Source organism: Ambystoma mexicanum, chromosome 6q, assembly GCF_040938575.1.
Source record: "Ambystoma mexicanum isolate Mex_15411 chromosome 6q, UKY_AmexF1_1, whole genome shotgun sequence".
Classification (NCBI taxonomy): Eukaryota; Metazoa; Chordata; class Amphibia; order Caudata; family Ambystomatidae; genus Ambystoma; species Ambystoma mexicanum.
In genome coordinates this window covers 192,929,235-192,940,709 of record NC_090937.1, presented here as the reverse complement: position 1 = coordinate 192,940,709, position 11,475 = coordinate 192,929,235, and the positions used below count along the sequence as shown (strand labels likewise).

General features: G+C 41.1%; 1 protein-coding gene across 1 annotated transcript in view; it reads right to left on the bottom strand.

Annotated features, from left to right (window-relative positions):
* Positions 1-5,788: 5,788 nt before the first annotated feature.
* UGCG (UDP-glucose ceramide glucosyltransferase) overlaps positions 5,789-11,475 on the bottom strand; it is a 331,832-nt gene continuing 326,145 nt past the window's right edge. The window contains exon 9 of the mRNA XM_069630621.1: positions 5,789-8,269. Coding sequence (XP_069486722.1) covers positions 8,099-8,269 — 171 coding nt within the window. The 3' untranslated portion in view covers positions 5,789-8,098. The remainder of the gene's footprint in view (positions 8,270-11,475) is intronic.

The window sequence follows — 11,475 nt, the reverse complement described above, 5'->3', positions numbered from 1 at the left end:
TGCTCTTTCCACCGGACAAGTCACTTTATGAAGAATTTTGCATTATGATTAAAGCAAGAAATCCACTTCGGTGGCATCTTTATGATTCAATGTCGAAATTGCTTGATGTTAGGTTTGCACCTGTGGGATTTGGAATTTCGTCTTCTCTTAGTAAAAAAATGCTTACGGAGATACACAACAAGAACCTGTATTATGAAGCATCAATGTTTGCAGCAAAGCAGATGCCACGCAGAATATACCTTGTGAAATGTCCATGTTGTGTGTTAAGAGATCTATTCACAAGATTTAAGTGAATTCAAATTCATACTGGTGGGAAAATAGCAAAATGGGACAAAGCATGTAAAACTGATATTGAAGATTGTTGCTTTTGTAATTTACATGGGCAAAGAGAAACACTGAAACATCTGACAATTTTCTGTATGCATTTTGAAACTCGTCACATAGCTATTCTGGGATGTGCATTGTTGGGTTCAACACAAAGTGCTCGAGAATGGTGCTGGATGAGGTTGATGTGGGGGTAACGCATGCAAATCTGTGCTAGCACTCACCAACTTTCTTAAAATTATAATTGGGTAATTGTTCAACAAACATGGATTTTAGAAAGAGCAATATAATTTTCCTTTTTATTATCTAAAACTGTTTAAGAAAACTTTGGAACATATTTTGGTAGTAACCACACATGTACATGTTTTAATGCTTTGTATACTATATTTGTGTGTTGTAAAAGTTTGTTAATCAAACTATAAACAACTATTTAATACATTTTTTTTTGTAAACCGGGTAAGATGGTTTAAAGTTTTGGTTCATTGTGACAGTCTGCACATGTCAGATTCAGTCATTCTGTATCTGTGTAGGGTTGACCTTGTGTGTAGGATATTCAAGCAAAATCTCAGGAAGAGGTCTCCATGTCTTTGGACATGTCTTTAAGTGACAGGGTGTCACATTGGGTTGTCTTGTTAGTGTTTTGGACAGCGTATGGATTTTCAGATTTGCTCTCTTGGATTCTGTGATTCTCCAATCATCAGCCCATAGTGTTTTTAACAAAATTGGGTTCTTGGTCAAGATATCCACAGAAAGTTCCAGATCTACCAGAATGGCACTGCAGGTCTTCATCTTTATCCACATGTTCAACTACCAGTCAAAGACTTTCGCAGTGTTCGGTAGTAGAATCTTGAATTGAGGTGGGCAAATGGGAGTCCTGTAGTTTACTAAAAAGTTGGAGCTATCTCCCACTCTCACGTGTATAGACAAAAGACCAATCGTGTGTCTTATAGCTGCCATTTGGACAGCATTAGACAGGCGCAGGATCCTTCTCCAAAATGTCCCCTCGAAGCGCTACCAAGTTTCCCATGGTAAACCAAGGCAAGCTTCGGCAGCATAAGTAATAGCCGGTACCACTTTTTGATTATGAAAAGTGGATGACAGGTTTGAGTGAAAACTTGCTATATTTTTTCCCCAATTAAGACACCTTGCGCATGTAGATGTTTAAGTTTGCTTTCGAGGTGTTCCTTCCATGGGATTTCAGAGGGACTTGCGCCAATTGTGGCTCCAAGATATTTTATCGTCGGATTCGGTGTTTAAAGACCAACTTAGGGTCTTTGTTTTTCAACCTATTTTCAAGGACTAGGATTTCAGTCTTGCTTCCGTTGATCTGTAAGCCATTTAGTTCTACCTAAAGTTGTAGGGCGTCTCATAACTTTTGGAGACCAAGCGGTGTTTGGTCCAAGAGTACAATGTCATCGGCATACAGGAGACATCCTATCATGTATACGTTGATCTTTGGTGAGCAGGAGGGGGCAGGATCAATGACATTGCGTAGGTGAGCAATATAAATGTTAAACAGGGCCACAGCAAGGGGCCAACCCTGTTTCAGGCCCTTGTATATTGGAATATTGCGGGTCAAATGGCCATCCTGGTCTAACCTTACTTGAAGGGAAGTCCCTGTGGATAAGAGATCCCTAGGGCAGCTGAGATTTGAATTTTTTGCCCACATGCATTCCCACCTGATTGTGCCGAACGCCTGTTCCATGTCGATGCACGCTAGGTAGATTTTACAATTGCCTCCGAGTGTCTTCGTTTTCAGCAGACTCAGTATTAACAGGTTTAGGTTGCATCCTACTCCCTTAACGAATCCGGTCTGTCGAGGATCAAAGCCTTCAGAGATTTTTGTCCATTCATTTAAGCGTCTCAGTAAGATGCCTGCAAAGACCTTGCCCAGGACATCAAGAAGGGTGATGGGGCGATAGTTCTTTGGGTTGGTTTGATCGCCCTTCTTGAATATCAGAACCACCACTGAATCTTTCCATTAGGGCTGGCACAAGACCCATCAGCATGATTCAGAATCGGACCAAAATCAGCCCATTCTTCCCGGGCACCCTTGATATGTCGTTGGTTAGGCCTTCTGGCCCAGCAGCACGGGTCTGGTTTGCTTTCATTATTATCGACAGGATTTCATCTGTCAAAATTAATTTTCCATGCCGTTCGATGTACTTTCTGCAGTCCTCGTTTGATGTATCGTTTGACCAAATACGTTTTCAAAGTGTAAGACCCATGAACTTTCAGGAATGGGATTTGACGAGGGCAGACAGTTGCATCTTCGCTGTTTAGGAGCAACCACATGTTTCGAGTGTTCTGTGGGTTCAAGGCCTGCAGCATTATTTCTGAGTCTCTTTGGTACAACAGATATCTGTGAGAGGCGATCCAGTTTTTATATTTCGTTCTCAGTTTTTTGATGAACTAGTTTGTCTGAGATGTCCAAAAATCCTTCTGTTGGAGGAGTTTTTGCTCGATTACAGCTCTGTCAGTACTGTACTTTTTCTTAAAATTGTCTCCGTTATTCTTTGTATTGTGCTCACTTCAGCATATGATTGTATTCCACCAATGCATCTTTTGACGTGAACCGAGTTGAGTTCCGTCGTTAGGCGGGGCAAGTCTTTAGGTTGAATACACAACCATTTTCTTCCATGGACGACTTCAACAGTGAGATTCCATACCTTGAGACTTTTGCCTTGTTTGCCATAGTACACGAGAGGATGACAGGATCACTGGTGTAGGGAACTCTTAACATTTCCACTTTTGATCTTAAATTAGCAGAAACAAAAAATTATCCAAGGTGGCAATAAGAGGGCCATTGCGCCAGGTCTTTGTGCTTTCAAGATCTCCTCTTGTGTTCCCGTTTAGCATGTGGATATGTCTGGTGTCAATTTCATCTGACCAGTGTTGAGCTTGTAGTCTTGGTTTTGGACCCAGTCAACTCCCCCTTCACGTTTCTCCGATTGTACCCTCTGTGACACAGCGATCTGGGAATTGGATATGAGTTGAAGGGTAGTCTATATACTGTGCTCATTACCACAGTTTATGGAAGCCAAGTACTTGGGTGCATAGAGTCTTCACATCGCAAACAGCTATTTCTCTAAACCAATTTTATTTCCTTGGTGAGTAGGTTGGCCAGCCGACTGACATTGCAAACCTCATTAAATTTCTCAGGTAATGTGCTCAGTGGTAGTGTCAGAGCAACAAGCGTTTTCCAGGCTATCAGGACAAGGACCAGAATCCCTGGTCATTTCTTTCGTCTATCACTGGTGTCTTTCACATCAGCTTCAAATTACTCACAGTGCATACAGTCACAGGCCAACATGAAAATCCCCCACCTGCTACTCCTCACATGGTGTTGTGGCCACACCGTTAAATTGGTTTCAGAATGATGCCGACAACAATTACCTAATTAAGTAAATCAACAATATTTATTTTATTATATTATTGGGGCAATGAAGTTACATTAATAAGTAATTAGACACAATCTAGTTTAAATTTCTGGAAGCAACAAAAGTACACACGCAATCATATCATGGCAACTCAAACAATGCACACTATATTTTCTACGCAGGGAAGAGCTCCTTTTGGTACATACGTCTGGGGACTTCCAGGTGGGTGACTAAAGGCACTGGGAGCCTCCCCAAGCTAGAGGATGATTGACCCAAGGGTGGTAGAAAGGAGGATTCCCTGGACACTCATTCAGCACCCTTTGTGCGGCAAGGGACAGTCACACTGCCACCCCAGAGACTCCTGGATCTTTAGGTCGATGAACAGTGGTCCCCACAGAACTGGCAGGGACTGCATGCTCTGCTCCCCCAGAGTATGAGTGCAGAAATCTCATACATCTAGAGGCACTTTAATTAGGATCGAAAAATAGACAAGCAGTCGGGTAGCCATCACACAAGGGTTCAAATTGCATAGTTAGGCACTGATGGACTAAGGGAGAGTCCACCCCTGCTTACGGATCAGGGGGACAACTAGAGAGCACTACCCAGGAAGAGGACTAGCCAGCTCCAAGTTATGACTGGATGTCATCCTCAAGGGCGATTCCCACTATCCAAACCCTACAGTAGCTGCCTGAAGTAACACGTAAGAGTACCCTTTCACCCCAGAGTCTTGATAGAAGGGCCATGGTGTGGTAGTAAAGAGAGGGCTGCCCAAGCAGAGACAGGCCAATCCCAAGTCCCACATCAGGGTTATATGCCATCCCAAGAGTCAATCCCCATCCCAGATAACATTCCTGGGCCCATTTCAACCAGAGTCTGTAAGACAGGCCCAAAGTCCTATACAAACCCACAGGCACAGTCAGTTGGCATGGGAGTTTGAAGAAGCAGTAGGAGAGGCCTTTGCAAGCCCATATAGTACATGGAAGAGGTTGGGTGGAGAAAGGAGATTGGAGAAACAGAGGAAATAGCATAAGGCAGGGAGCTTACGTGAGGGCTAGGGGGGGTAAAGGAGGAGTTTGAGAAATACGAGAGGAAGGGATAGACTGATCCAGGGAGACCACAGAACCTCCTCTCTGACTCTGCCTAATCCCAGGTGACCAGCTGCTCAAAGAACCCAAGACCCCCAAGGGGGAGAGAAGTCCTCAAGCCAGGAGATGCAAAGGGAAGGGTGGGGAACCCCTTTCAGCTCAGGACACTAAAATGAGTTTAGGAACGCATAATAAATGGCGGTACACAGTGGAGGAGGTTGTGGGAAACTCTAAAACCAAGGACTGAAGACCCAACACCAGTGATAAGGGCCTCAGGTGTGCTAGCTGGGATGGGGGATTGGCCATTGGGATGGCTTATAGCCCTGGAGATTCCCCTATAAGGGGACCTGGTAGACTCAAACCAGCCCCATCAGGGAACATGAGAGAGTGGGCCAGGAAGCCCTTACCTCAAAAAGGTTTAATCCTAAAGTGTTGTGAAAATCTGGAATGTATTATTTTGGCATATACTGCATAACTTTATCCCAAAAACAGTAGCAGTTTTCCAATTTCTATCTTGGCATACTTCTAGATTCTGGTCCCTCTTGACAGTTATGAATGCAATCATGATGCTATAATTAGTAAAGAAAAAGCATAAAATGTATAAACCTATTAAGATGCGTTTTATCTGCACAAATTTCAGCAACAGATAAACAGCTCAATCCTCGTGCTTTTTACAAGGCAAATTATGTGCGAAACAGGTCAGCCATGACTGCCTAGTTCAACAGAATTTTTATATAATATTTCGCCATAGACAAGGAATCTTATGTCTGAACACAGAGAGATTTGAATGATAAGGAAACCTTTCCACATCTTGCAACTAAGAGCAGTTTGGTGAATTATCCAATCCACGCAGCTCCCCCCATAAGCTTTGTAGTCAAATCAAAATATTAGCAGATCAACTCTTTACGCAGCATCCAGACAGATGTTGGCACTTTTAAAACATCTTAGATATTTGTAGCATAATGAGTAAATGGACAACACAAATATTCTGATAAAAAGTTTTTGATTGTATCAAAATTTATTTTAAACAGAAAAAACTCAGAAGACAATGATTTTTTTTAAATAAACATAGTATATTCCAGACATTTCTTCATTGGTGCCTATGTTTAAGACGACTTTTAAATTAACATAGTACATGGAATTAAGTTCTGCTAAGGATACCATCACTGGCATTCATGTGTATCAGCTTCTCTTTCATAATGAAGACAAGCAGTTGGGTTCAGCAGAGCTTCTGTTTTTTCTAAGTAACACAGGCCGAAGTGGTGCAAAATGCACACATCGAAAGAGTCATTCATCATATCTACAAAACATTTTTTTTTAAAAGAAGTCTGTCCAGCCTTTTCTGCCTTTCTATTTTGTTAAACAGTCAGCACTTTGATCCACCCCACACAGCCTCAAAGTAAGCATCACTTTAGCAGTTAATTTGAAGGCATCAACCTAACTTCACTTTAACACAAAATCAACAGAACCTAGCTGTCACATTAACAAATACAAAAGGAACCTAAGTGGGTCACAACTAGACTGGTTTTCCTTGTGCAACGTCCTCGGAAAAAGTGATCCCGAATCATATAAATGGCCCGAACATGCAGCAAAAGCCCTCCCCATGTAGAAAAATGCCCTTCAAACAAATTCAATGATGTCATAAGGCAAAGCATTAGGTTGGTCAAAATGTTTTGACCAGATTAAAAGTGGCAAATAGCCTACATCTAATGTGAATGTGTGCATTTAGCAGACAATTAATGGACTGGCTCAGTCAATTGCCTGTATATCATAAATAGTTATTGCTAATATACTATAAACAGTGCTCTCTGGCACAGGCAGTATTAATTTATGGCATAGAACGGCCATATTTGTCAATGCCAGAGAAGTAGTTAGCCTTGAGGACAATCAGCATGGCTAGCATGCTAGTCCTTAGAGAGGCGGAAAATAAAGGGAAGCCTATATACAGTAGCACAGGGGTTTTCACATTGCGCCATGCTTAATTGTTACTCATGGTTCAATCATTTTTGTAACTTTAAAAAACCAGTCCAATTCGCCACAAGTGAAGAACATTCAGACAGAAAGCAAGATAATATATACAGTGAAGTAGTGCAGTACAAATAAGTACACTGTAGACTACAGCTTGCTTATTATCTGTACCTATTGAATCATACAGGCAGAGAACAAAAATCCCAACTGAAATATGACTAAAAGTAACTGTAAGGCAAGATATCCATCAGTAGACTGACAGTTAAATATATTAAGATTGTATACAATGCAGTAACTAACTTTGCTCACCCTGACCGTATTTATATATTTACAATATCTGCTGTGATTTTTATTTACTGACAACGAATACAATACATGCACATTTTTCAAAAGATATTATACACTTGTATCATGACATTACATTCTGATCAACCAGATGACATTGTATAAGAAAAATAGCTCATGTGAAATGTTTATGAACTGCAGTCGCTCAACCCTATCCAGACACTTGTCAATCACATGGAAAAAAATAAAAAAATAAATAGAACTTACACAAAGATAGCGGTTAGGGGCTGGAAGTTGTCATAAGAGACGCATGCTTCAAATAGCATAGTGCCCAGTAAGGCTCCAGAGGATCAACCCATGTGAGCCTACAGCCAGTCTATTCAAAACAGTTGCTCTCCAAGATGTATGGATCGTTGCAGTTTATCAATTTATCAAAAATTACTCCCCACCCACGCATCCCAGTCCATACATTTTTATTTTTTCAAATGTTATTTTGTTTTAAGGGTATAGGAAAGAAAGTGTCAATTTGCTGTGCCGAACAACAGGAGGTAGTACTTTTGCTAGTTGTTCGGTAAGCGAAACCGTTAAAAGTGAACTACACGCTAGTCTTAAAAAGTTCACTTGACGAAGATCACAGACCTAAATCAAGCTACTGGTCCATATCAGAAAAATAGTTGTGGGGAAGGGTCTGAAACTGGGCTGCCCATTGCCATACAAATCCCCAATGTTAAAAAAAAGTCTATTTGAAGGGCATGCCAGCAGAGTACACATTGGCGAGCAATACGTGAGAAAATGACAGAAGCCAACTTGTAGGAAATCTCCGTTTGTATATACAAGAAATATAAGATCTACTTAACAACTTGGCAAAGAAAAGAAAACGTGGAATTTGCTTTCATAGATGCAAGTGCCATGCAAAAATAAATTAAACATCAGATACCAAAACATACATGTAATAAAACGTTTCAAGTTACATATCATTAAAAGCATTTATATAAACATAATTTATAATACTTTTTTTGTGTTTTTTTCTTTTTAAATACACAGTCCCAGCCAAGGTTATACGTCAAGGATCTCCTCAGCAGTGCCACCACACCGTAACCTATAACGTCCTGTCCTCCAGCTGATCGTGGGGTCCCACAAGGCAGATAGAAATATGTATATCGTCATGGATTCTCTAATGAACCAGGCTACAGCATAGTCGAGCTTTGAAAAACATAAAGCGCCACCCTGGGAATGGAAGTAGAGATTATATTATTAATGATTGAAACCAACAAGTGCAACATCCGACATAGTAAAATAGAGAGAATATTATTGGCTTCTTTTTCATAAATCAGTGGGCCCTAAGAAAATACATTTTGTTAAAATAATCCAGCATCTAATCCCAAAATAGTTTTTTCTGATTACGATTGCTTAATTTAACACTGGAGAGCAGAGCCTGGGTTACAGAATCAAGACGTGTGAATGCTGTAAGAAACCATTTAATGAATGTATTGCATAGACAGTTTTAATATAGACCACAATAACCCTTCCCCAGCAACACCTCGCAGTAGTGCTACAAAGGCTTTATAAATCCAAAATTAGAATTACACAACATTGGGAAATAAACAACAACATTATGGATTTAGCTGCACATAGACAGCAAATCAAAGGGGCGTTTTAAGAAAACCTAAATATACTCAAGATTCTTTTCCTTGGTGTGAATTGCTTTTAAGTAAAACCTTACACAAAGAACGTATAATGATCCAGAATTAATTTACATCATGATAAATCTTATACACAGGTACAAATTAATTCCTCAAATTTAAAATCTTAATACAAACACAGTGCATACGTAATTTCTCAAATCTAAAATTGTTCATATAGTTATTTTAAAAACCTTTCAATTGCAATTATTCTAGAAATATGTTCTCCCTCCAGCAATATAATCCACAGTATCTCTCCTACGTGAGAAAAATAGGTTCCAAAAATCTCTCGACGCGTCTTCATTTTAAGTATGGGGACACTTTATAACGCAGTGCTTTATAGTGTCATGAGCCATATGCCCACCACAAAACCTACAGTTTCTCACTTCCTTGCATAGGCGTGTTCTGGGTCCTAAGCATTCCGTGCTAGGTAGATTTAGCTTAAATCTCACAATAGTCTCTAGCAATGTTGCACTGGAACAAGTAAATGTATTTCGATACCTTAGTTGGATGGTTCACAAAACCTTTACACAAGTGAAGGTATGCACTAGCACATTTCAATTGTGACAAAAAAGTGCTCCATTCACACGTGTTGCTGCCATCATATTTGCTTTTTAAAAGTGTTCCGTGGACAGGTCTCCTCACGTTTAAGGACAAGTTTGTCATGTTTTCACCAGCGCATAACGCATATAAAAGCATGCATTCCCCATATATTTAGAGATCAGTAGAGGATCTTTCCACCTGCAGGGGCTGTTCAGATGTTGGCACACCAACACTACCAACGGACAGTTGCACCCCTCAATCGGGAGAGCACAATCTATTTCACCAACGCTGTTCTAAAATAGCAGTGAACTAAATACCAACTCTGAAACCGCATTTTCCTTTGGTTCCTTCGAGGCACATCTGATGTGACTGGCCTACAGCTGAACACAACCTTCCCGTGCACTGGTCGGTTTTCATTATAGGCCAGTTCTCTCTACTTTTTGTCTCTTGTGTATTATTTATGTTCAAGTGCCTGAGGTGTCGTGGGGAGCAGGACGAGCCTGTAATAGAGTTCCTTCAGTTTGTTTTGCAAATTGCTGGAAAGTGAATGCATCCACATGTTGACCAGACCGTCAGGGCTATTGGCTGCTTAAACAAAGGCCTCCCGAGTATGCTCATGAATGCACGCTTTCATTCAGATGCCCGATGCTTCCAAGGGGCAGTTAGGCGAACCAGAACGTTGAAGGGGGTCTTTTCACACATTTCAAAACCATTTGGAATTCAAGGAAAATGAAAACATCCCCCGAAACTAGTTTGGAAAGGTTCAGACTGATGTGCAATGCATAGAAGGATCATTTTGGTCCCTTCTGTAAATTATTTTGATAGCAAGACAGCAACAGTGATCACTGCTGCTGTCCCGGCTACATTACTATTCCTTAAATAAGCACACTATTTGGTGCTTGGAGTCTATGTTACTTAAGTGTCGGGAAATCCATTCAGGTTGGTCTGGTACGCGCTTCATTTACGCTGTCGCACAGCCGAGGAATGTGCAGGCCACATTTGTGAATGTGATGACCTGCACATTTCCCACATTCACACGAATCAAAAAAGTGCATCTTCTGTGCTTTTTCGATTTGCAGGATTATTTGTGAACTGGCAAGATAATGGTAATGTAGTTAGGGTGACAATTATCTTACTGTAATCTTTTCTATGTGGTAATGTAGTCTAAACAAAAATGTCAACAGTGTGCACTTAAGGCCGATGTCAAAATAGCCTCACTATTATCGCCAATCTAAAAAAAAAAAACTCGACACCTCCGTTAAGACAGCCTAATAGTCAGTTAGACTGCACTTTCTCCAACTCTTTGAGCTTTGAGGCAGGAATTCCCCTGCCCCATCAAAAATAGGAGTTGTGTCAAACTGGCCCTCCTCTAAATAGTCCAAAGCAAGGGACAGAGGGGTGTACCTACCAAGGAGACGCCCATGCACAACTATCACAATCGTCCCCAATCAATATTTTACCAATTCAACGTGTAGTCGCAAACATAGCCTTCAGTTTTGGCTTTTCGGTGGCCCTGTAAGAACTTCCATTAAGACTCAAATATTGTTGCGTAATGTAAAGATAAAGAGCAGAGATTTGAAGAGGCTCATCCATCCTGTGAGTGATTGCCAAGTTAGGCACCCATGGCAATGCTAGTCCCTGTGGCCATTTCGACCCATTACATGCCCATCGCAAGAAAAAAGAAACACACACATACACCCCCCCCGCGATCGGAGCCAGCACTGAGCACACCCCTAACCTAACAGGTAATGCAGCGAGAGGTTTTCCGTGGCCATGCGTGGGAAGACTATCTATTCCTGCGTTTGCTTGGAATTCTGGGACTTGTCATTTTCCTGAACTTGAAATGGTAAAGGAAAAACTAAAAGTCCCGGAATACAAAGGGAAACGGGACTAGATGGCCTCCTCAAACATGGCCATGAGCAACTCGAGAGCTCTAATTGGCTTAACTGCACCAGTAAAGCAACTCGTGGTGTAATAAAATTGCCTTAACCAAGCAAACCTTCAGCCACTTTATTTAGAAGCTTCTATACCTTGCACTAAATTCTTATTAAAAACGAGCATTGGCAAAGCCAACAGTTTTGGCCCTTGTATAGTCACTGCCATAATACGCACAGGTGCTACCACCATTTGCCAGCTGCTGCCATCTTACGGCCATGTAGCACCATTAAACTAGATACTTGAAAATTCCTTCCTTTGCCAACAAACAAG